Here is a 26,684-nt window from a genome sequence, read left to right on the forward strand (position 1 = left end):
GGCTTTTGCAGGTGTAAAATTATATATGCGAGAGTGTTGCCAAGCCAAAAATTCAGCCCAGGGAGGCTTCGTTCCCAAACAACTGAGGTAGTGTGAAGCCAGTTTTTAAAATCAAATTCAGTCACTTCTTTCCCAAATGTGTGTATGTGTTTTTAAACTTGCGTGTGGTTATATAATGGATGCGAATGAAGTGCTGAAAATCAGAGAATAATTGACTAGTGCCTCCTGTTGTGTGAGTTTGGAGCAGTCAGGCTCAGGATGAGTGCTCCAGGTGGGTGATCCGCCAGGAAACAACAGCTGCCCGTGACCTCCTGGGATGGCAATTCAACGGATCTTGGACACATGCTGTTTTCATTCTGCCATCAGGGCAGGTGGATGGATGGCATTAGAAGAAACAAAGAAAGACATCCATTTGGGAAAGCAAGGGGAGGCAGTCCTGCGAACTGTCCCTGGACTTGTGCAGGATCGCCATGGCCAGATTCTCAGAGTGTTGAGCTCTGAGTTTTGAGGTTGTCACTCTGATCACTTCAGCTGTGTTTGGGGGAAGAGTCTTAGGTCAACCAGACCACTTTTTTTTTTGGCAGGCAGAGTTAGACAGTGAGAGAGAGACAGACAGAGAGAAAGGTCTTCCTTTTTCTGTTGGTTCACCCCCTAAATGGCCGCTACAGCCGGTGCGTTGCAGCTGACGCGCTGCGCTGATCCAAAGGCAGGAGCCAGGTGCCTTCTCCTGGTCTCCCATGGGGTGCAGGGCCCAAGGACCTGGGCCATCCTCCACTGCATTCCTGGGCCACAGCAGAGAGCTGGACTGGAAGAGGAGCAACCAGGACAGAATCCGGCGCCCCAACTGGGACTAGAACCCGGTGTGCCGGCGCCGCAGGCGGAGTAATCCTCCTAATTAGGCAATTTTTAGGCCTAGTGAGCCGCAGTGCTGGCCAGACCACTTTTTGTGGGTGGTTTCTGAGGGCACAGGTAAGAGGTACAGAGTGGTACATGTTTGCTCCCAAAAACATTGACCATATTGACAAGCAAACTGTGAAAGGTTTGAAAAAGTAGCCACAAACCTTTTTGCCTCACCAGCCCAAGAAAACTAGTTTGGTCTCCGTTTTTTCCTGTGGGTCTCAAAGGGACCTTCCTTCAGGCCCAGGGTCCGGGAGGAAGTGTGGGGAGATACTCTTCCTGGTCCTTTGGGAGCCAAGGCAAGCACACAGGAAGCACGCAGCCACTGGCGAGATGGAAGTGTGATGGAAAGACCAAACAAGTTGTGCAGAAGCGAAGTGATCCAGAAGTTCAGGGGAGGGGAAACCAGCATGGGATGCTGAGGACGGCTGCAGGGGCACGCCGGGACTTGACAAAGCCTGGAAATACGGTGTGTCCTATTCCAAGGCTGCCATAGCAAAGCCCCACAAAATGAGTGCAACAGGCATTGATTCTTTTTGCATTGTTAGAGTCTAAAACCTGAACTTGAGTTGGCAGCAGGGCCGTGCTGTTTCTGAAATCTGCAGGGGAAAATCCGTCTTTGCATCTTTTTAGTTTCTGGTGGTGGCCAGCATCCCCGGTGTGTCTTGGTTTGCAGCTGCATCACTCCTGTCTCTGCCTCTGTAGTCTCACAGTGCTCTGCTGTGTGTCTCTGTCTCTTCTTATCAGGACCCAGTCCTGTTGGCTTAAGGTCCACCTAATGCTTGCATTTTACATCTGTACAGGGCCTGTTTCCAAATAAAGTCACATTCATCCGTCACAGGGGTTGAGATATCACATGGCTTTAGGGGCACACTGTTCAACCCCTACCTACTGCAGTAGGATATGGACGGAGACACGAAGTGGAGGGCTTTGCAGGGCAGCAAATAGCAGGAACAGAGCGCCCAGCACAGTTCCTCAATCTTGGAGTTGCTCAGTCAATGTCTGTGGCTACAAAGAAGAAAGAATCTAATGAGGACAGCGATGAGGCCCACCTGGCTGCAGAGCTATTGTGCTGTAGATTGAAGTTGGCATTTGGGGGACATTAAGCTGGTTGCACGAGGCAAGACTGATGTCAGGGGACAGAGGCCAGAGTTAGGAAGTTAGTTATTTCCCTGCTTGCCCCCTTCAGCGGTTGAGACTGCTGAAGGTGTGCTGTCAGCCCAGGGCTGCCCCATAGACTGCATGCTGCCTGCCTCTGTCATCCCACCTGGTGCTACTTTGCTGCTGGCTCCTGGACCTTCTGTGGTTGGTTAGCCCATCCGAATGGTGTCTCCCCTTGGAGCCTTCTCATTTTATCCTTGCACCTGCAATGTCTCCTCTCAGCCTCTTCCCTCATCTGGCACCTTCTTGTGTTATTTTGGTCTCAGACCCGGTATCGCTTTGTAAGTGAAGTCCCTCCTGTCTGCCCTAGAGAAGGCATTGGCTGCCTTTCCTCCCACCCAGTCTGCATTCTTTTCTCCTCACTCTGAAGCTGCTCCTTCCTAGTTATTTCCTCAGCATCACCTGTAGTTCAAACCCACATCTTCTGGCTGCTGAGTTACGGTTGCCTGAATCCCACTGTATTCATTTTCTGCCCTGCCTCCAGTGTGCTGGCTTGCAACAGCACACACTCATTACCTCACAGTAGCTGGGTTTCACAAGGCTGCAGTCCAGTGTTGGTTGAGGCTGTGGTGTCATCTTAAGGCTCTTGTGGGGAGGATCCGCCTTCAAGCGCATCAGTTCCGTGCCCTGTAAACCTTGGGCAGAGCCTCCAGTTCTTGCTGGCATCCTCAGCTCCCAGTTGCTGTGAATGGAGGCTGGGCTCAGTTCCTTGCCATGTAGAACTCTCCCACAGGCTGATTGGTTCAACCTAGCTAGCGTGAAAAAATAATCCCCTAGCATAACTGGACTTGCAGATGTAAGGAAGTTGCCACGAAGGGGCCATCCCATCACATTTGCTGACTCGTACCAGTTGAAAGTGAGTCCCTAGGTCCTGTCACATTCAAGGAGGGAGAGGGCAAGGGGGCAATCTTGGGATCCATCTTAGGATCTGTCTGCCACACTCATCAGGAGAATAAACACTTCTTAAAAGGAACTGTTTGTTGTTCGACACTCTGTCCTTAGCCACAAGCCTGATGCCAGGCCCAGAGTAGGTACTTAGGAAGGTTTGTTGATGGGAGGAAGGGAGGGAGGGAGGAAGGAAGGAGAGAGGGATGAATGGAGACTCGTGCTTTCCCTTGCAGTGTGCTTTCACAGCCAAACAAATCCACCTACGGTTGTCCCAAGGCGATGCTTCTGGGTGTTTATCCTCACTGCGACTTTCACCTTCCTTTCTCCCTTTCTTGTATTCCCATCCCAAGATGACAATGGCCAGCTCATTCTGGAAGTCTCTGGTAAAATGTCACCTTTCCTTGGAAGCCTCTTCCGATCCCTTCGACCTCATACTCCCTCCTGTCTCTCCCACAAGCTTTTGTTTATGCCTCTGGCATGCTGCAAAGCAAGAGTCCATAGGCTGCAGCCCCTGGGCCAAGTCCAGCCTTCCATCTGTTTTTGTAAATAAAGTTTTATTGGCACAGTGCCATGCCCATTTGTTTATGTACCATCCGTGCTTCCTTTCATACCACAAAGCAGAGTTGAATATTTGTGATAGAAAATACGGCCGAGGAGATCCAAACCATTTACCATCCAGCCCTTTGAGAGAAGTTTGCCAGCCCCGCAATACAGAATGTTTATCACAGCCTGGGGTCTTTATTTCTTCCTCACTAACCTCTGGGGTCCTTAAGGGCAGGGATCACGTGGGTATCATTTACAGCTGTATCTTAGATTTGATTGAAGCCCTTGAAATTTAATAGTCAAGACATTTCTGTTGAGCGAATGAATGATGCATCAGTGTGAAACAGAAAGCAGGTGGAAAGCTCAAATTAGGATTTTCAAGGAGGGTTGCTGCTTACGGGAACTATTTCAAAGGTGGGGGTATGGTTTAGGGAACTACCAGAGATACTGTGGAACCCCTGGCCCTCCACCTCCACCCCCAAGCTAGAAGAGGTGAGAGGAGGCAATCTCATCTGTAGTTCAGGAAATGGACAGAGTCTGAGAGGAGCTTAGAGCTCTGCTGGCAAAATCAGCCAACCTGGGTGATCTCCCAGGGAGGAGAGGAGGGGGAATTCCTTGTCCTCCTCTCCCCTCCTCCCCCATATCCTGACCAATCTGCAGGGGGAAAGGGCACAGGAGCCAGCCCTGTGATGTTGTCTGTTCAGATCAGCCCCACAGAGCAGAAGAGAGTACAGAGAGGATGATGACAATGAGGCCAGAGCCCCTTTGCCAACTTGTTCTGGTTTGGTTGGAAACTCTTTGCAGGTGGTAAATGAAGGGTCAAGTTGGGCAGTGGGGGTGTTTTAATTCTTGCTTCTCTTACCCGTTTTCTAAGCAGGATCCGCCAATTGCATTATGGGTTATTGAATGTGGGAGCCTCATACGTCTGAAGCCTTGTTCAGGAGCTTCCTGTCTGTTGGCAGTCCCTTCAGTCTAATTCCCAGCACTAACCCTGCTGTCACCATACCATTACCATTACCACGTACTTGCTCCCCATCTCTTCCCAGAGGTCTTCTGCCTGAGTTCCTGCTCTTAATTCTCCTGTGTCTCTGCCCACTCCCCATGGGATTTAGACCTCATCTCTTAACGTTTAACTTACATTCTTACATTTTCCTCTGAGCATCTCATGGGTCTTAGTCCATCTCCTTGGCCAGACCCCAAGCCCATTTAGGCAGGGCCCAAGCCATGTCCTTTTAATTTTTAATCCACTTGGTTATAGGCTCCTAACATATGAGAATCATGGACCTCAAAGTTGACAGGAGTTTGTTGGTCAGGTCGTCCAGCCTTCCACCCATCACAGGTACCCTGTAGACATCAGGTGCAGCACAAGTTAACTGCTCATTGCTATGTTCCTAAATTTGAATACATGAAATACATGAAGTTTGTATTCCTTAAATAAGATTTTTAAAAAGCTGCTAACCTCTACTTGCATACCTCTGTGGTGGAGCACTGCTACATTGCATGGCAGCCCCTACAAGTTCATGTTATATGAGGACCCTATCTTTTTTCCTAAAACCCGGAAGTTGGAACTCTGTATGTACTTGTTGTATAAGGGCAGGTGGTCCTGAAAGTCTTGTCTTTAACCAATGCTGTTCTCTAACTATGTGAAGATGTTCTTCAACTTATGATAAGGATATATCCACATCAACCCATCATTAAGATGAAAATGCTGAGTATGCCTTTAATACTCTTAACCTACTGAATGTCATAGCTTAGCCTGGCCTATTTAAATGTGCTTAGAGCACTTACATTAGCCTGCATTGGGTAAAATCACCTACCACAAAGCCTATTTTATCCCAAGGTGTTGATTGTCTCATGTAACTCACTGAATACTGTACTGAAAGTGAAACACGGAATGGTAATGTGGCTAAGCTTTTGTGCAGCCATAAAATCAGAGACTCTTTAGTCAAGCTACTGTAAGTTGAGGCCAAACCATCTGTATGTTTAACTAATGCAGCCATCCTTTTTTAAAAAAGACTCATTTATTTATTTGAAAGACAGAGTTACAGAGAGGCAGAGACAGAGAGAGAGAGAGAGAGAGAGAGAGAGAGAGAGAGAGAGATCTCCCATTCGCTGGTTCTCTCCCCAAATAGTGGCAATGGCCAGAGCTGGACCGATCTGAAGCTAGGAGCCAGGAGCTTCTTCCAGGTCTCCCACATGGGTGCAGGGGCCCAAGGACTTGGGCCATCTTCTACTGCTTTCCCAGGCCATAGCATAGAGCTGGATTGGAAGTGGAGCAGCCGGGACTTGAACAGGTGCCCTTATGGGATGCCGGCACTGCAGGCAGTGACTCTACTGGCTACGCCACAGCGCTGCCCCAGCCATCCTAATCCATACTATTGCATACTCTTCTTCCCAACTGTTGGATGTGGGAGGAAAGCTGACCCTTCTGAATGCTGTTTAGAAAGTCTTTCCTCATACACTTTATCTATTGAGCTTCGTGATAACCTTATAGAGCAGGTATTTTAGGTTGTGTTTTATAAAAGCTGTAACAACAACATCTGGAGCTCAGTAAAGTATCTTTCCCAAGGCCACACAGTTGAGAAATAAGGAAGCAGAGATTCAGATCCACATCTTCTGCATGTACCATGGAAGCGTTTTCTCTTCACCCTGCTGTTTCACTGCAGATCGGTTTTATTCCTTCTTCCCAGCTGTACCAGTGTGCAAAGGAATTTTTGCAGGAATGCCTCAGAATGAATTACAAGAAGGATATGAATATATATGTGCCAAGATAGGGACAGTGGCTTGACCTAGAAAATGTCTTTTTTAAATATTTTTTTCTTTTTTTTTTTTCCTATGTTGTTCTGAGTTTCTTTTCCTCCCTGCCCCACCCAAGGTGTCAAACAGATGTGAAAATACCACAAAGCTGCAAGACTCAGCACTGGTTTATGACTCACTGATTGGGATGGGGAAAATAACGCTGGAGATTACCATGGTGATGCCTGTTTATGGAGGCAACGTGGGAGATGATGAACAACATGGTGGAAACCAGACGTGGACGAAACAGCAAGGCAGCACTTCCTCCTTGACTTTGCAGTGGGGCTCAGCACGCCCACTGCTTTGGACCCACTGAGAGACAACGAGGGAAAGGTGCCATCTTGGCTGGAGTCGAGAGCAGCAAAGCCATGAGGCTTTGTTCTTTTCTCAAGGCATGGGGATAGGGATTGCTGAACTGTTATGTTTATGTATTTGTCAGTTCATTTATGTATTCATTTTTTCCATTCACTGGATAACCTGATGCAGTAATAAATGCTTAGACTTAAGTAGTAGATGGATAGCAGGATGTGATGGTGCAAAACATGACCTTGTGGAGTAGGTATTTGCCCATATTGGACTGCCTGAGTTTCATGCCTGCTTCTGGCTCCTGACTCCAACTTCCTGCTAATGCAGACCATGGAGGGAGTAGAGATGGCTCAACTGATTAGATTCCTGCCACCCATGTGGGAGACCTGCATGGAGTTCCTTTTGACCCCCGTCTAGTCCCATCTGTTGTGGGCATCTGGGGAGCAAACTAGTGCATGGTGGTTCTCTGTCTCTGTCTCCCAAACAAAAATAAAGCAAAACAAGATCAAAACTACATATGGTCCCTGAATTCAGAAAGACTGAGTTCAAATCCCAACCTTGCCACTTCTGGTATGTAACCACATGACAAATGCTTTTATTGGTAAAATCTTCTTAACTGGGATGTAGGTCAAGCCTAGCCAGATGCTAATAGTTCCTACCACTCTGGAGTGGAAGAAATGAAGACAAAGGCCTTCGAGAAGTGCCTGGCATAGTGTGGTCCTGGCAGATGTCAGATCTTATGAACGCTGAACTGTACTATATTTTATCTACTCAAGTAAGAGAACAGTGAATACCTTTTAGAACTGTTGCAAAGACGATGATGAAAAGCTTCTGAAGCAAAAATGCCACATTGGTGCATATATGAGGGGATTATAAAAAGTTCGAGGAAAAATGGAATAAAAAGATCAGGTAATTTTAATGCAAAAAAATTGAAAGCCATGTATAGTTTTTTTCATAACATGTATTACTCATGAATTTTATGAAGACCTCTTATAAACTGCTATAACAAATAGTTCCAAAATTTTAGTGCCTTAGGAATTCTTTCTTAAACACATCTGAGATAAGATAACCTGCATTCCACATCCGAGTGCCTGGGTTTAATTCCTAGCTCTGGCTCCTAACTCCAGCTTCCTATTAGTACCCACCCTGAGAGAAAGCGGTGATGGCTCAGGTAGATGGGTTCCTGCCACCCACGTGGAAGGCCTGGATTGAGTTCCCTGTTTCTGACTTTGGCCTGCCCCAGTCCTGTCTGTTGTGGGCATTTGAGAAAGTTTCTTTCTCTCTCTCTGCCTCTTGAATAAAAAAATCATTCTTTCACTTCATGCACACATACACACACACTCAGGCACAGACATGCACATGTACACGTGAACACACATTCATAGAGGAAAAAAAAATGAGGTTTCTTTTCCATGCATTCTTTCAGAGACTCATTCTCAGGCTGTTGTCATTTGTCATCTTTGGAGGATGCCACCTTGTCTTCCAAACCCTGCCCAAGATGAAGGAAGAGAAGGAGTGTGGGGGCACTGGGCAGGAACTGTTATGGCTCATGCTGAAGGCAGCACATATTACTTCTGCCCATGTAACCGGGATAAGAACTCAATCACAAGGTTGTACCCACATGCAAGGGAAGCTGGGAAATGTAGTCTATCCATGTACCCAAGGCAGAAGAATGATGATTTGGTGGGTGACTCATCAGTGATTAATCCTCATTATTATGTTAAATATGCAACATCACAGCAATTCCAAGGGTATTTAAAACCCCAGTTGAGTGGATGGGCATTCTTAATTATGAAGTCTGTCCTCCTCAAGCCAGAGGTAAGGGAGTTCTCACCTCTTGCCCACAGTGACCCAGTTGCCTTCATCCCCTATGAACCATTCTTGGCCATGAAGATAGGACTGTGGGCCTCAAAGGCAGCAGGCAAGTCTCGGAAAGGATTTGCCATTGAGAGCCATATGAATAAGGTTCCATTGCTGATGGTAAATATTTGGGAAGTAGCTTTCTGTTCATTGCTGTTCTACCTCCCTACTGTTGCAGAACGAATTACCCTGAACCTTCACAGTGTAAAACAAAAGCGCTCCATTAGGATTAACTATCCTGGTTTCCACGGGGCAGGAATTCAAGAGTGGTTAGCTGAGTGGATCCAGCTGAGCATCTCTCCTAAGTCAGAGCCTGATGGTGGCTGGGGCTGCATCCTCAAAGCCGTCTGCACTTACTATGCTCAACCTATGAAAGACGCAGGAGCCAGGACTGGGGCTCATCAAGCAACTCCCTCTCACTCCTTCCCTCTCTGCCCCATTCTGTTTGTCATTTGTCCTCTCTCCCTCTCATTCCCCCTCCAGTGTGGAGGCTTGCATTCTGTTTTTCTCATGTGGCAGCTTAAGGCTCCAATATAAGTGCTCTGAGAAACAGAATGACGGGGGCTTCTCCGATTGTTTCTTCCGACCTAGCCTCAGCTTCCCTTCTGCCACAATTCTGTTTGTTCAAGTAGTCTCAATGGGCACAGACTGCACCCCTTAATAGCGAGTATGTCAAAGAAAGCCATTGCAGACCCATTTTAAAGCCACCACACTCCCTTTCCCCCCATGTAGATGGTGCCACTGCTCCCCTGTCTAGGTCCACCCTACACGGGATCACACAACCTGCTGATGGTTCTAGATTCATCATAGGTTGATGTATGCCAGATCCCTCAGATGTCAAAACTGAAAGATGAGAAATCTCACTAGAAGTCTAGAGGAGTGGGGGCTGCTTTGGTGGAGCCTGCACAGAGGCTGGGCAGCACCAATGAAGTTCATTCCCTTTTTCAGCCAGGCATGTTTGAGACCCAGGTGTGGCGTTCCTTGCCATTCCCCAGCCTGTAAGGAAGAGAGGGTTACGAATTATGGTGGCTCAGAGAAGTCAAGTAGGTTATTCAAACACACACAGCTGGGGCTAGGGATGGGTGTCAGACCTGTCTCACTGTGATGCACACGTGCTCCTTGGCCTTCTCCCTGGTAGTGTGTGTGAGTTGGGGGGGTAGCAGGCAGAGAACAGAGCTAAGTAGGTGGGAGGAGGCCTCGCCCCCTCTCCCATCCCCTGTGTCGCTACATCCAGATACCTTGGAAATATGTATCATAGAAATGCTGTGAGACAGCCACTCTTGGCACTGTTGTATTTGTCAGCCATAAGACTTACACTCCACCTGTAAGAAGAGAGCATGCCGACTGAGATTCTCCTGGGAACCCCAGGATTCATTTGTAGGCACAAGGTTGGCAGGACTCGACATTTTCTCTTGGTGAAGTGGTGTTGCAGTGTGAAGCAGGGAGATGCGCGTCAATAGTTAAGGTCATTTCGACTGCCAAGATCAGACGTTAACATGCACTGCAGAGGTGCTGTATCTGCATTGGGTCCTTGAACCTCATACACACCCTTGAGGGCCAGAGGGTCATCCTCATTTGGTAGATGGAGTAAGAGACACTCAGAGATGAAGTGACGGCCCTTTGCTTACTCACAGGTGGCAGGGCAGGGATCCTAACCCAGGACTGCTCACCATGGCAGCTCTGCCTGGAGCAACCCCACACACACCTGCCATCTTCCGGCAGCACTCTACATACCCCTCTACATGATAAGTGTTGATTGAAGATATTGGTGCCACCGCCTTGAGCATAAGTCATCGAGATCCCATACTGTGTCCTGGTAATGAAACTGTTAGTTGCCCTGTCATATTCCCTAGCATCCATCCCAATTCACATGGGAGGTGAGAAGAACGCTGGTAGTGATGAGCACATGGCACAGATACCTGTCTGCTGCCTTCTAATTTTTGCCTGGGCCACCCTTCCTTAGCCCTCAGTGTAACTCTTGTTTCTCCTGGACCAACTCAGCCTAAGTGCTGCATTTCTCCATCATGGGTCAGGGCAGGAACAGCTTGGATGGCTGTCTTGGGTAGTAGACAACTAGATGAGGAAGGGGGCTGGGACCCAGTGAGGTCATTCAAGATCTCACTTGATTTTTGTTCCAGTATCATTTATGACATCAGGAGCGTAATCAGTCCTTAACCTTGGTGTTTGCTCATGCCCAAGGCTAGACTCTGAGAATTGCATTCCTGTTCCCTTTGTGCAGTGCTGCAACTTGCAAGTCAGAAATGCAGGGTGGTAACGTTAGCCCCTGACTAGGGAAACCAAAGAAGTGGGAGACATTTGGATGGTGATCATTGTTGGAAAAGTGGCCTCTTGGAATACAAATGTTTGGAATGAAAGCAAAGTTGATTGACGCAGGTCTTCTGGACATCCCAAGGGTCAAAACCCTGAAAGGTTTATCGGAAGGCATCCTAGGAAGGTTAATTGTTCGGCAGCCATTATTAAGTATGTAGGATACTATTTGGGTTCCTGATTTTTTAGTCCATAGTCATAGATGATTTTAGTGAACATGAAATACTTACACAGTTGTTCTTAGTTTCATTCCTGATTTCCATATTCTCTAACCCTGACTTTCCACCATCCACAGTGTCCCTTCCATCCTGACCTTGATACACCACCAAAAGGCTTTCATCCATGGCAAATTCTGCTTATTGAGGCTGTGTTCAGGAACTTAGGCTTACAAGCTGAGGCAAGAGTGGGCTGTGCAGCTGTCTTTACCTAGTAGTGTCTGAGATGAGCAAATGTATGTCTTCTGTGTGCCAGGCGCATACTCTACCATGTTGGACTGAAGAATTAAATGAGATATAAATCTTTGTCCTCTGGGACTTTGCAAACTGGCTGAAAAATAGACACATTTTGCCTTCTTTATTGGTGTGCAGCTATGCAACAAATTCAGTCAAAAGCCTTTTGGTTTCAAGGCATAGAAAATTCAGCTCAATTTGCTTTAAATCAAATTATAAGGGTCATGGGATAGATTGACTCATATGATCTCAAAATGCAGAGGTATCCAGCTTTAAGCATCAGTGGATCATGACACTCATATGATAGCACCATGACTCAATCTCTGTTTATCTTTTGTTTCATTCTGGGCGAAAAGATGGTGTTTGCCCACCTTGAGCAGCTTAGCAATGCCAATGGATAGAACATACTTAGGGATTTGGGTCCTTTATGCATTCCTGAAACAACTGTTGTGGTCCAAGGGATTGAAGGTGTTTATAAGCCTGGCCTGGAATGGGTGCCCATCATTAGGATCCCTGGAATTGGGAGCAGTGGTCAGTACCATTTTATGACATGATCTGAGAGCTGAGGAAGGAGAAACTTCCGAAGACAATTTTTTTGTAATGTGAAGAAGGGGCCACAGAAGCCAGGGAGTTAAACATAACAGAGCTCTTCTACATGCATAATGAATGGCTTATTCCATACAGTATCCTTACCATGAGTTGGGCATGCTCCAGGGATATCATTAATCATTGGAATTGCCTTCTCCTTGACAAGAAACGTCCCTCTAGTAAAAGCCAGTCTAGGTTGAATAAACCATACATTTAACCTGAAAAAAATCTGACCTGAATTTGCTCTCCATTGCAGTGACCTGGACCGAAATAATATCACCAGAATCACCAAGATGGATTTTGCTGGCCTGAAGAACCTCCGCGTCTTGTAAGTAGCAGATGGCTCTCCAGTGCGTTTCCATGGTCAGCTCTTCCGTGGTGCAGAAATGCTCCCCTGCCCTGGCATCACACTCCCAAGCTCTGGGCAATGCAATTGACCATTCTGCAACAGAAAGCCTGCTGTTAGTGTAGCCAGTGCTCACAGGTATCCCGTTCTGTGTCCGGATGCTGCTGGCTGGGCTAGATGGATGGAAGAACTCCGTTCCAGTGACAGGGAAAACAGAAGGCTATAAATGAATAAATCAGCGTGCCCAGCTTCTAGGATGACAGCCAGGTCAGGTTGACTAACCATGCTTCCCTTCCTTAGAGATTATAATTTCTTCTCCAGCCTGTGCATTAGATGAACAATTGGGACAAAAGTTATTTATCTTGTTGCTTAATGGAGAGGAGTGGGAGAAGGAGGGAGAGAGTCAGACAGGGTCAGAGCCCATGCCGAATACTGACAGCTGTGCAGACAGGTCGCAAGATTTGAGATGGGCATTGATGGAATAGAGGACTATTGGATATCGGATTTCGTTGTTAAATTGTGAACACTTGTACCTGTCCCTAAGCCTGTGAGTGATAAGAAGCTTCCTAAGTGCTTGTCCATTGAAAAGTCCACGACATTCAGAGGAAGACGAGAGGAGGAGTTGGATCCTCCTCTTGTCTTCTTTTTGACCCAGAAATGTGACTGCAGACCTGGAAGGCAACCTGGACAGTGTAGCCACTGCCTTGGGATTATTGTGTCATCGAGTCTTGGCCAGAAGATTGTTACTGGAGGAAGCAACGAAAGCCTTAGTACCTGAAGCCACCTCCTTCTTTTTATGAACAGCCCTGTACAGTGGAAGACGGTTTGTGCTCAGGTCAGGGAGCACAGAGTCTGGTCCTGACTCAGAATTAACTGCTGTGTAACCAAGGGGCAAATCCCTGTATCTCTTTGGGTCTCAGTTTTCTTATCTGTAATATGGACGATGAATAGTGAAAAGCCTTTTTAACCGTCACTGTTACATACAGAGTGCTTGATGGCTTTCACATTTCCATAAGCAGTCTTCGATTATTCCCACTACTTTCATTGAAGCACTACTTCTGTAACATTGTTTTTCTGGTTGAGGAGTATTAGTAGTAAGAGTGCTATGACAACCAATGTGAAGGTGCTGCTTTCTACACCGTGCTGCCGAGTGATAGCATAGGAGACAGGCCTTGTTATGAGCCGCTGCTTGCAGTGGAGGAAACAGACCAAAGATTGGTTCAGTGATCCCAGCGTCACATAGCAGGTAGCTGAAGGCGCTGGAGTTGGAACCCAGACTGAGTGTTCTCTAACCCCTGGAGGTGCAGCTCTGCCCTTGCATTACAAAGCTTAGAACACCAGGATGGTAGCCATCTGCTCGCCTTGTAAATGCAGCCCTGATGTGCTGGGCTTCACTGAGCCCCAGTGTGTGGGGACGTGGACATCTGAACGCTGAGTCTCCAGGCAGCAGTGCCCCCTCCACCACTGGGGTCTCAAACACTCTCATTTCATCATGATTAGAAGGGAAGCCTACCTGGTGTCAAGTCTTTCTTTGGCCTCGAGCAGCCATGTGTCTGTCAAGTGATCGGCAGCTCTGAGAAAGAGGGTATGGGTCAGAATCAAGATTGGGACAAGAATGAGGGGACTCTGTGGTTGTGTTTTAGGGTGATGCTTATTAAAGGGAGGAAAGCAGCAACTCATGATGGCAGGCCATTTGCCAGGTTAAAAACCGGAAATTTGCTTAGCTTTAGTTTTCTCCATGTCTTTGCCCTGCATCTGCGAGAGATTTCTTTTCCCACAAGTCAGAAATCTCACCGAATGCTTCATCTTCTTTTTCTTACTGTTACAGCAGAAAAACTAATAAAAATTCCACTTTCCATATCTGCTCTCTGCAAATAGAAAGTTTAAAATAATCACAAAAGATCGTATTAATATCCTCTGGATGGTCCACAGCATTCCTTTGACTTCAGTTTATCTTTTCAGTTAATTGGTACATTCTTCTTATTTTGATAAGTGATGCCAAAAGGACTCCTACCCCCACCCTGTATAGACTCTGTTTCATTATCTTCCTTATCAACTCAAAGACAATCCCATTCAAGTGGCCTTTTATTACTGTGAAAGCATCTGCTAGGTAGAAAGTTGAAATGCTTTCTAACTAACACCAATAAAATATCTGGACATTTTAAACTATATTTTCCCTTAGTCTATTCTTTTTAGCTGAGTAACCTAGACGACTATCTTTTCTCAAAAGCTTTCATCACACCTTGGCACATTCCCATATCTGTTTCTTATTTACAATTTAGACTGAAGCGAAGAAAGACCCAATCGCCTTGAATAACTTGAGCTTGCCATCCCTTTCCATGCAGAGCTGTTAATGTGGTGCAGGTAGATGGGTGACAACAGGTAAAATGGAGAGTGAGGAGCTTCAGTCTCATCCCAGGGCAATTTTTCCCAAATGAGATGCATTCAAGGAGAAGATGTAAGAGTTGCCTCCAATAGTTCGTTTCTCCCACGGGGTAGGAGTAAGAAAAAAAACTCTGCTGGTGGTATCAATTATATTCCCTTTCATAGTCATCTATTTAAGAACTCTGCTATGCTTACAAATGTGGGAGCCAGCTTTATCCCAAGTGGGGTTAATAAAAAGGAGTTAAACTTCGCCCAAGTCATCATCACATGGGGGCAATTTCCGATTCTGATCCAGTGCTAAAACTAAGAAAATAACAATGCCAGGAAAGCTGAAAATGAACACAGGCTGTGTCCCTCTAACTCCAAACAGATGCCAGCCATGGGCAGTCCTTCAGGGTGTCCAGCCCCGGCACGATCCCCTGTCCTGCTGCATCTGGTAGTATCAGTGGCTTTCATGCATACTCTTGACTTGATCATAACCTGGACATCTGGATGCGAAGTCCATGGCTTGCTCATTCACCAGTTATTTTATTTATCAAATGGTGATGATTTATTGAGCCTTTAAGTGCCAGTTACTAGTTGGACTCTGATATATTTAGGAAGTAGATCTCAAAGGAGTCCTAGATACCTTGTTGGTGAGGGTCCCAACAAATGATGACAGATAAAGAAAGAGTTGTTTACAAAAAAGGTGTGGACAGGGGTAAGATCAAACAAGGCTGGTAACAATAGAGAGCCACTACTGCCCCTTGGGCTCCAAGGAGCAGTGAGAGGAAGTCCTTACCTGCCCTATAGCACCTGTGGTCTTAGTTAGGGGACACAGTCAACCTGGAGGGACTTGGCAGGGAGGGAGGGGCATACATCACCCTACTGCACTGTCCTCTCATCCCCTGTCTACAGGGGACACCCAATGGCTGAACCTAATGGGAAGCCAGTGGTCAAAGAAGCTTCCTGATAAAACCAGTGAAAGTCAGCCTTCCAGGGCCTGAGCAAGGGCAGATATCTCCTACAGATCTATTGCATTTCCTCTCCCCTTTCTGAAAGAAGCTTGTAGTGTTAGATTAGTACTGAAACAAAAGATTCATTGTAAGAGGTTGTAGTTAGGCTCTTCAGAAACCCAGAAGGAATGTGACGCACAGCTGCCTAGAGTTCGTCCTTGTTGTAATTAGGAAATTATGTCTGGGAACTCAGGAATGATTGATTGACTGACTGACTGATTGACAGTAAAACACCTAGCTGAACAACCTCCCAGTCACTAGTATTGAACTGGTTCCCTGTTTAGCAAGATGTACTCATTGAGCCTATTAGCATTGCAAGGCCCTCCTTGCCACATGGCAGGATGAGAAAGGAAAATTTATTAAGCATCTAATTGTACTGCAGATCCTGGACTTGGTCATATACTTACTCATTTTCACTTGTTGTCTCATACAAACTTATTCCATACTGCATTTTCTGTCTTAGAAAAGAAGAAACCGAGTGTCAGGGAGGTTGACTGCTAGCCCAATGTCACCCCATCAGCCAGGGAGAAAGCAGGTCATGAATTCTAAACTAAATTTCACAGGCACACTAGATTGGGAGTTAGGGATCCACCCTTGCTTAGCTGTGTGGCCATAGACAAATTATTTTCCCTTAGGCAAGTCTCAACCTCTTGGCTCAATCATTTCTGTATTGGTTAAGTGAGGAACCTGTAGCAGGCCAGTGTAGGGGACCAGAGGAACATCAAGGTTGAGGACTGAAGTCTACTGGCTGGTAGCCTGCCTGACCCTTACTCTGTTCTATCCAGTTCACATTTGGAAACACAAGAATTGATTTTTTTAAAAAATTTATTTGACAGAGTTAGACAGTGAGAGAGAGAGAGACAGAGAGAAAGATCTTCCTTCTGTTGGTTCACCCCCAAATGGCCACTACGGCCGGAGCCACGCTGATCCGAAGCCAGGAGCCAGGTGCTTCCTCCTGGTCTCCCATGCAGGTGCATGGGCCCAAGCACTTGGGCCATGCTCCACTGCCTTCCCGGGCCACAGCAGAGAGCTAGATTGGAAGTGGAGCAACCGGGACTAGAACCTGGCGCCCATATGGGATACTGGCTCCGCATGCAGAGGATTAACCAAATGAGCCACAGCGCCAGCCAGAATTGATTTTTTTAAAAGTAGCATTGTGTGTGTGTATGTGTGTGTGTGTTTGCAACAAATTCACAAAAATTATTGAGCCCACACCAAACACTCCTACCCTTTCTGATGGAAACTTCAGTATTCCTAGTGTGCCCCTTGGCTTGATATAAAATCAGCATTTGCTGTGGCCAAAGGCTTCTGTCATTTTTCCTTCATTCAGTAAGCAATTTATTACATGGCTGCCATGTATAGCCACTGTATTAGGGCAGAGGGGATGCTGATGAGTGGAGTTCTGCTTTGTTGCTCCTTAGGCACAGTGGGGGAAATGGAGTTGAAAATTGAACCCAAGGGCCCACATGTTGGGCCTGAGTGCAGGAGGTTATGAGATATCTCAGAAGGAGAGAACTTTTGGGCAAGGGTTCATTTGGGATGGAGGTACGCATTCCTCTCCTTGTGCCTTCCTCCAGGTGTCCGAGGGCGCCTCTGCTCCCCTCTAATCCAGAGGAATCCACACCCTCCCAAAACTTTACCCTGCAAAGAAACACCCTTTGAATACCACTGTCTCCCGCTCAGATCCTATTCAGGCATACAGGTGATCTGTGTCATTTCACAGCTCAATGTCAACCCCGGATGGAAGTCCTCCCATTGTCATTGCCTCACCATCCTTACTGTTCTGTTGGTCCATTTTCAGTTGCCTTTTTTTTTCAAATTTATGGAAAACAAATGCTTCATTGTATGCTCCGTTCTTTGAATATGCCACATACATGAATCAAACTCACACAGAGTGCTTAGGATTTTAAATCACTTGCCTGTAGCACTCAGAAGGTGAACAAAGCTGTGGCTGGGGGTAGGGAGCCCGAGCTTGTGTAACCATCATCATGAGGTTGGGATTGGCCAGGCCCCGAGTGAGAGGAGTTCCTGGGCCCAGGCTGGTTTCCTGAGCCACAGCCAGTTGTTTCACAGTAGCTGCCCTCCTTCCACTGGAGTGACTGGGGAAGGCCCTTTTCCCTGGGATATTTTTGAATCCTTGGAGGAGGGAGCCCTGAAGAAGAGATGCGGAATGTGTGTGGGGCTTTTATAAGGAGCAGATTTACCTCTTTCTTTTCTCTGCAACACCCTGCAGCGCTCAGGGGGACATTTGCTGAGAACATTCTTAAAATAGAGGCATGGAAACCAATCTGTCAGGTAGAAGTGTGCAGGCGGAGAAACCCTCGTTACCGTGGCACCAAGCTGGCATGGCAGCTATCTTGTCCCGCCAGACTAGTCCCAGTTGGAGGGGCCCGAGGGTCGCAGGGAGGGCCTGAATGCCTGTGTGCCTGCATGAAGCTTTGCAGGATGCTGCCTGAGCCCGGCATTGTCCTTGACCATTGCTGCCTCTTTGGTTCTAGGCATCTGGAAGACAACCAGGTCAGCGTCATTGAGAGAGGCGCCTTCCAGGATCTGAAGCAGCTGGAGCGACTGTGAGTACAGCACACCCTCCTTTCTTTAAAAAAAGTGGCTTGCATTTTTCTTTATTTATTTTTTGGTAAATTAGTCTTCTGACCTTGTTTTGTAAAGCATCCCCAGTGTTTAAAACAATGAACGCTGTTGTGTTTAGAACATATTAGATGCAAGGAAAAGAGAAGCTGGGATCCACTTCAACTCCTTTTCTTGTAGAGATGCTTGCATCTGCATCTGGAGCTTGTTTTCCTACTTCCCGGGCTTCAGCTTTGTCCTGGTGTCTATCCATAGGGCTGGTTTTCACCCAAGCCTCAGTAGTTCGCTGTCACAGAAGGGGGCAGCCTGCACTTACCGCTGCCATGGAAGCCAGCATCAGATCCTCCCCACTCTGCTGCACAGGGAGCAAGCTCCCTCCTTAGACCTTCTCTTCCCCAGGACTCCTGTGGCCCACTCTTGTGGGTGAGTGGGCACAGCCCTTGGCATGCTTGTGTCCCCTCTGAGCTGCATCAGCCTGTGTCAGGAAGCCCACGTGTTTCCACGAGAGAATGTATTGCCGGTGGTTTAAAATTAGCTCGCTGTTCTGACTCAATCAGAGAGGGAATGGGGTGGAGCTAGGAGGTGGAAGGAGCCTCCATTTGTTTTGTTGATGAATGTTTTTGTAGAAAACTCTTGGGCCACTTTGATGGGGGCTGCTCAGATGGTTAAGTGGGTAGCTTCACCTTTGCTCAGTTAATCACATCTGGTGGCTCACAACATCTGGATATTTGCTTTCCGCCCTCCGAGTGGGGATTGTCCCCAAGAGCACTTAGTCATGCTGGTGGGAGGCTCTCTTCAGTGCTTCCCTCGGCATTCTGCCTGCCCTGACATTTCAGCCTCCCTCCTGTGGAGCTGGAGGACGTGGCTCCCACAGCGCACCACTCTGACAGCTAACATAGGAACATCATGCTCTGTAGACCTGTGGCCAGATCTCCTCTGCACAGACTGGCTCTGGTAAGGTGGAGTGGCTGCCAGCAACTTGTTAGATGCACCATCTCTTCCTGTGGAGTCCTCCCTCTGGGCCACCCAGGAATGGGGAAGGACCTCCATTCATGTTCATCAGCATCACGCAGCAAAATGCCTTGTCCCTTTTTGCCATGCATGCTGTCTCCTCTTTCATCATTCTCCTTCTGGGTCAAATCCAAGTAAATGCTCTGTTGTCATTGGTTTGAAAATATGACATTTATTTTTTTGTAAGGGGAAAAATTCATAAAAAAATAACAAATGCTGCCTCTGTTGACACTTTATTTTTAAGCTTATTAAAACTTAAATTCCCCTTCTTATTTAGACCAAAGGAAACATCAACTTAAAAAGAAGCCAGTCCTTTTTAAAAAAATATTTATTTATTTATTTATTTCAAAGGTAGAGTTAAAGAGAGGCAGAGGCAGAGAGAGAGAGAGAAATCTTGCATCTGCTGGTTCACTCCCCAGTTGGCCACAATGGCCAGAGCTCCGCTGATCCAAAGCCAGGAGCCAGTAGCTTCTTCCAGGTCTCTCATGTGGGTGCAAGGGCCCAAAGACCTGGGCCATCTACTGCTGCTTTCCTAGGCCATAGCAGAGAGCTGTATCAGAAGTGGAGCAGCCTAGACTGGAACCGGCGCCCATATGGGATGCTGGCACTGCAAGCGGTGACTTTTACCTGCTGTGCCCATCCTCAGTTCCATGGAAAGATAAACATGCAGTCCTGGGTGCAAAGGCCACCTCTCACTTCGTCTTCTGATGAGAAGGGCAAATAAATCCCCTATCTGCTCATTCCATGGCTGTTGGGGAGGAATTAATTGAGCACCTCGCGCATGCCAGGAACGATGCCAGTGTTTTACAAGCTATCTGTTCTTGGCCGCCCACAAAATTCCTCTGAGGTGTTGTTGCTCTCGTTTTGCAGATGAAGAAACAGAGGTCCAGGGAGACTAAGCCAAAGAAGTGTCCAGGGGGAGCCAGAATTCAGAGCCACATCTGTCTGACATCAAAGCCCACGTCCTCCCCTACTCCCGTGCTGCAGACAGTAGATGAAGTGTGATCTTTAGCAATGGCCCTGCAAATAGCCTCTCACATACCCATTTAACTCCAGGGAATATCAGGCAAATATTCTGGCAAAGGACTCTTTTCTTTGGCGTGGTGAGCCAGACTGAAATACCATGCATGTCTGGGGAGCTGAAAGGATTACAATTGCAGAATAAACCTGGTTATTTCTCTACTTTGGTGTATTAGGCAGGTAATGCTCATTGCTGTACCAGATAAACCCTCAAATCTCACTGACTTAGCACGGTGGAAATTTACCTCTTATTCAAGTAAAACCCACAGTGGGTGTTCCTATAGGGCCTCTCCTCCAAGCAGAGATTGGGTTAGGTATGGGTTCCTTCTATTTCTCAACCTTACTGTTTTTACATCTTGACTTCCAGTACAGGAATACTTGTCGGCATCACGCCAGGGGAACGGAAGGCAACATGAAAGATTGCACATGGGAGGCTTCCATGGTTAAGTTTTGCAAGAACTATATGTCAGTTGGGCTTGAACTGAGTCCTGTGGCTGCAGTACATTGCAGGGGAAGCTGGGAAAGGTACTGGAGTTGTGTGCCCAGGAAGTAGAGGATCCGGCTTTGTAAATAGCTGGCCAGTCTTTGACCTTGGTGTCCAGTGAGCTAAAGAAGTAGTTGGCCAGGAAGAAAAACGGAAGTATAGGCAACTGGACTAGCGCGTATAGCTGGATAGGCACTCGCACTCAAGGCCTTCTAGTGTCAGCATGAAGGCTGGATGTGTGTGTGAAAGGCATCAGTCTGACTGCTGTTACTCTGGTTTTGATAATGTGGTTTGTCCCTAGTCAGACTGAGCAATATTAAGTGGGGAAATACAGCATATTTTCTTAAGAACTGAAGAAGTAAGCAGATTGTACCATCTCTAGCTCTGACTCCTGGCTTACCATACTGCATCTTTATGTTTGGTGGTAGATTAATCTTTGTGGATCATATTCTGAAATGCATGCTGAAAAATCATATGCATTCTGAACAGTTCATTTCTGGAGGATTGATTTCCAGAAATGGTCACCGCTGGTTTGTTCTCTTGGAGTTTACTGGGAAATGGGAGGGAAGTCTGTCTTCCGGGTCTCCAATCAGAAATCTCTATTCCTCCATGAAAGTACTTCCTGTTCTGGACTGAGTCTGTTTTGTCTGTTTTGTCAGTTTGCCATTGCTTTAATAAAATACCTTATGCTGGGCACTTTAAAAAGAAGTTTCTTTAACTCACAATTTTGGAGATGGGGAATCCAAGGTCAGGTAGTCTCTATCAGTATGGGGTCTGTCGAAGGTCCTATCAGCCATGGCACATCCTGGTAGATTGGTAGATGGCGTTATGGCAGGAGCATGAGGGAATGATGGGAGAGAGGGAGATCACATGGTGAGACAGGAAGCCAGAGGGGATGGGGGCTAGAGCAGGCACGTGGACAGGAAGCCAGAGAGTAGGAAGGAGCTAGAGAGGTCATGTGGCATGACAAGAAGCCAAAGACTAGGGAGGAGCCAGGCTTGTTCCTCTATACCTGTTTCTTGAGAGAGCAGCTAACTCATTCCACAAGACCACTGTTAATCCCTTCCCAGGGCAATGCCCCCGTAACTCAATCACCTTACACCAGACCTCACCTCTTAGAGAACCTGCTACCCCCTAACATGACCACAGTGGGGACCAAGCTTCCAACACACAAACACACTCAAACCAGAACGAAACCACAGTGCCCTCCTCTCATAACAATATGCACTTAGCCCTAACACAGCAGCCATTATACCATATTTTAACTCCTTGTTTGCCAGATCGTCTCTTCCCAAAACATTGGATACGTTGAGGTGAGGAATCATGTCCCATTTAGCTCTTAATCTCAAAGCCTTGAACAAGGTGTGATAGTAAGCACTTGGAAAGTATTTATTAAGAAATATTCTAGTTTTTGCTCTACACCAGTGATTATGAGCTGGGACTTAGTCCCCACCCTCAATCCCTGCTGCCAGAGGACACCTGGCTATGTCTGGAGTCGTTTTTGAGTTTCACAACCATGGGATGCTACCTAGTAGGTAGTGGCCAGAATATATCTAAGCATCCTAAACTGCCACAAGACAGCCTCACACAAAAGAATTTTCCTTCCCAAAATGCTGCGAGTGCCAAAGTTACAAAACTGCCTTTTTCTGTGATGCAACAGATATCATGGTAACACTTGGAGCATGTTAGCATTTATTACACACAAGAGTATTACGATGTTTGGATGATCATGTTCCTCATGTGATGAATGATAAGATTCAAAGCATTGCCTATTAGGCATCATTGCTAAATGTTCACTCTAAGTCTAATTTAGCTAGATCTCACTTCTCGTGTCCAGAAAGTAGATGAGATACAGGAAGAAGTCAAATGAAACCAAGTAAAAAGCAACAAATCCTGTAGGTGGACTAATCTATGTGATAACTTCTCTGGTGTCTTCAAAAAAATCAATGTCATGAAAGGAGTGGGAGTTTCCCAATTTAGATTAATGAAAGTTTAGGATAGGAACAGTAGCACAAAAATTGGAAGACTCATTGGAGTTAAAGTGATCTAAGATCCTTGAATTATCTAGAAAGTGATAATAGTGTTATTAAATTGAGTGCACATTGTAATCTTTAGAATAATTTCTAAAAATAATAACCATTGTGTGTGTGTGTGTTTATGTGTGTGTATAGTAACCTAATAGAGGAGGGTCATGGTATGGTACAAAAATATGTGGTTAATTCAAATGACGGATAAAAGGAAAGGAAAGGGAACGTACAACAAATGGGACATACAGAAAGCAAATAGTAAAATAATGCGTTTAAAGTCATTTATGTCATAATTACTTAATTTGTAAATGAGCTAATTCTCCAACTAAAAGCCATAGATTGTCTGAGTGGATGTTTTTTAAGAAGGCAACAAGTATATACCTTTTACAAAAGACAAACATTAAACATAAGGGAAAAATTGAAAGTCATAGAATAGAAAATTATACCATGCACACAATAACCAAAGGAAGGTTGGTGTAGCTCTATCAATAATAGGTAGATTTTAAAAATGAAGCATTATTTGTATTTCATACTTTGAAAAAAATGCCTGTTCATATCCTTAGCCCATCTCTTAACTAGATTGTTTGTTTTATTGTTGCTGAGTTTCTTGAGTTCCTTATATATTCTGGATATTAATCTTTTATCAGATGTATAGCTTGCAAAATTTTTCTCCCATTCTTTCAGTTACCTCTTTGTTTTGTTGAGTGTTTCCTGTATAGTTAAAAAGCTGTATAGAAGCTTTTTAACTTGATATACTCCCATTTGTATGTTTTTGCCTTTATTGTCTGTGTTGAAATCTATCCATTTCTTCTAAATTTTCTAACTTGTGGTCATATAGCTATTTGTTGTAATTCTTGATGATTTTCATTTCTGTGTAATTCCCTTGTAATATGTCCTTTTTCATCTCTGGTTTTATTAAGTTGGGTTTTCTCTCTCTCTTTCTCTCTCCTTCCCTCCTTTAATCCCCCCCTCCCTCCCTCCCTTACTCCCTCCCTGGGTTTCTTGGGCCAATGGTTTATCAATTTTGTTTATTTTTTCAAAAAACAGCTCTTCTTTTCACTGATCTTTTGTATGTTTTTTGGTTTTAATTTTGTTTATTTCTTAACAAATTTTTATTATATCTTTTGTCCTACTAATTTGGGGTTTGATTTGTTCTTTTCTAGATTCTTGAGATGCACTATTAGATCATTTGTTTGATGCCTTTCCAATTTCTTGGTATAGGCACTAACTGCTGTGAACTTTTTAGCTGTATCCCATAAGTTTTAGTTGTATCCCCTAAGTTTTGATAAATTGTGTTGTCATCTTAATTTGTTTCTAGAAATTTTTTGATTTTCCTTTTGATTTCTTCTATGGTCCACTGTTCATTCAGGAGCATGTTATTCAGTTTTCATATTTTCTAAAATTTCTTAAATTGCTAATTTTCAGTTTTATTCCGCTGTGGTCAGAAAGGATACATGGTATGATTTTGATTTTTTTTTAATTTGTTGAATCTAGTTTTATGGTCTATCCTATAGAAAATTCCATGCACCGAAGAAAAGATTGTAGAATCACTAGCCATCAGGGAAATGCAAGTAAAAACTACCATGAGGTTTCCCCTCACACCAGTTGGAATGGCTGTCATTCAAAAATCAAAAAATAACAAATGCTGGCAAGGACATGGGAAAAACAGCACCCTGATACATTGCTTTTGGGAATATATACTAGTGCAACCACTGTGGAAGACAGTATAGAGATTCCTCAGAAATCTGAAAATAGATCTAGTGGATGACCCACCCATTCCACTTCTGGGAATTTACCCAAAGGAAATGAAATCAGCATATGAAAGAGTGATTTGTACCCCAGGTTTATTTCAGCTTAGTTCACAATGGCTAAGACATAGAATACACCCAGATGCCCATCACCAGATGAGTAGATATTGTGGTATAGATACATGATGGAATACTACTCAGACGTAAAAAAGTGTGAAACTCTGCCTTTTGCAACCAAATGGATGGAACTGGAAACCACTAAGCTTAGTCCCCACAAGACAAATATCACACCCGATTTGTGGTAACTATTATAGGGTACAAAAAAGTCATGTATATATGAGTAAAACTGACATTTTGATATTTGATTATACTTTTAGAACTCTTTATACTCCTGAGGAACAGTGATTCTTCTATATAAAAAACCACAATTATATATAAAGAGATATATTTAATAGTGGTAAATTAGTAAACATACCAGAAAGATACATTAAATCTCTACTTTTCTGTGTCAGAAACATAACCTGAATATATTGAGAGCAAATTCTGACAGAAAAGTTCACAATCATAATGAAGATGCCTTTCTTGGTAATTGATAGAACAAGCAGATATAATTATTAGTAACCATGTAGAATAGTAAATTATAATATTTGGAAACCTAAACTAATTTATATGTAGAGAACATTGCTAACAACAACTGTAAAATAAACACTATTTTCAAGTGATGAAATTTTATCATATATTGATCCAGCAAACAAGTCTCAGCAAACATCAGAGGATTGAAATTATATAGAATATCTTCTTTGGTAGCAGAAATAATCAAGAATTCAATAAGAAAACTATAAGCAAAACATTCCAATGTATTTGGAAATTGAGTAATATACTTATAAATGACCTCTGAGTCAAAGATATATACCCATGGAAAATGGAGCATATATTTTCCTGAATGTCAATAAATATACAGTATATCACAATGTATGAACTGCAGCTAAAGTCATACTCAGAGGAAAATGTATAGCTTTTTTCTCAAATGTATGGTTTTAAAATTGTTTTATACCAAGATAAACATATTTTTAAATTCTAGTTTCCATGAAGTTTTTGGAGTACTCTCATATTATTCAATGTGTAGTATATATTTTATAGTACGTTTTAAAGATTTATTTATTTATTTGAAAATCAGGGTTACACAGAGAGAGGAGAGGCAGAGAGAGAGAGAGAGAGAGAGAGAATGGTTTTCCATCCGATGGTTCACTCCCCAGATGGCCGCAACGGCCGGAGGTGTGCTGATCCGAAGCCAGGAGTTAGGAGCTTCTTCCAGGTCTCCCATGTGGGTGTGGGAGCCCAAGGACTTGGGCCATCTTCTACTGCTTTCCCAGGCCATAGCAGAGAGTTGGATCAGAAGTGGAGCAGCCGGGTCTCGAACCGGTGCTCTTATGGGATGCCAGAGCTTCAGGCCAGGGCGTTAACTCACTGTACCACAGAGATGGCCCCTATAGTACATTTTTAAAGAAGTAAAATCTTGATTATAGTACACATCCTAATAAGTTAAGACAAGAACAAAGTAGAAGAAAGGAAATCATTAAGTGCAAAAGTATAAGAAACAGAAATAAGAATAATAGAAAAATACTGAAAAGCCAAACTTTCAATCTTGAAACAATTAATAAAATTATATACGTGGCAAGGCAGTATAGAAACAAACAAAAGACCAGATCTCCAATTTAGATGCTCAAAAAGAGGGTCCAAACTGTGAATATCAAAAACATTCAAATGATACGAGTATATTTTAACTTACTTCATCCCAATGGTTTTAAAGAGTAAATGACATTGAGGCAATCTCCCACATGAAAACCATGCTGAATAAGTAGAGTGGCAAAGCCAATGGCACACAGACAACAACTGTAATATAACTAGTTGATAGTATCCCCAGTAGCCCTCCAATGTACTAAGCTGGTGGTTTTGAGACTGCTGTGTTGTCGCATCTGTGTGGAGAAAGCAGAGGGAAAGCAACCGAGCTCCTATGGCCCTGAGAGTAGGAGATTCCTTAAATTACTGATCTTTATGCAGTGGAAAACATAGTGGTCAACATGAGAAACGCTACCAAACATGGGGTTTTTGTTCAGTCCAATTCATGACAATTGCAAAGGAACTATATTGGGACAATGACTGATGGTCCAAGTACTTGGACCATTCTGGGCCCTATAAACTCTTCAAACTATCAAAAACAGGACTTCCCTGCCCTTCCCAAAGAAAGGTCTACCACTGATAAGAA

The 26,684-nt window shown here is 44.8% G+C and overlaps 1 protein-coding gene across 2 annotated transcripts in view; it reads left to right on the forward strand.

Annotated features, from left to right (window-relative positions):
* SLIT3 (slit guidance ligand 3) overlaps positions 1 to 26,684 on the forward strand; it is a 642,896-nt gene that overhangs the window by 36,187 nt on the left and 580,025 nt on the right. For both annotated transcript variants that reach the window (XM_062188711.1, XM_062188710.1), the window contains exons 2-3: positions 12,073 to 12,144; positions 18,041 to 18,112. In XM_062188711.1, coding sequence (XP_062044695.1) covers positions 12,073 to 12,144; positions 18,041 to 18,112 — 144 coding nt within the window. The remainder of the gene's footprint in view (positions 1 to 12,072; positions 12,145 to 18,040; positions 18,113 to 26,684) is intronic.

The sequence above is a fragment of the Lepus europaeus genome, chromosome 4 (assembly GCF_033115175.1).
Source record: "Lepus europaeus isolate LE1 chromosome 4, mLepTim1.pri, whole genome shotgun sequence".
In the NCBI taxonomy this organism is placed as follows: domain Eukaryota; kingdom Metazoa; phylum Chordata; class Mammalia; order Lagomorpha; family Leporidae; genus Lepus; species Lepus europaeus.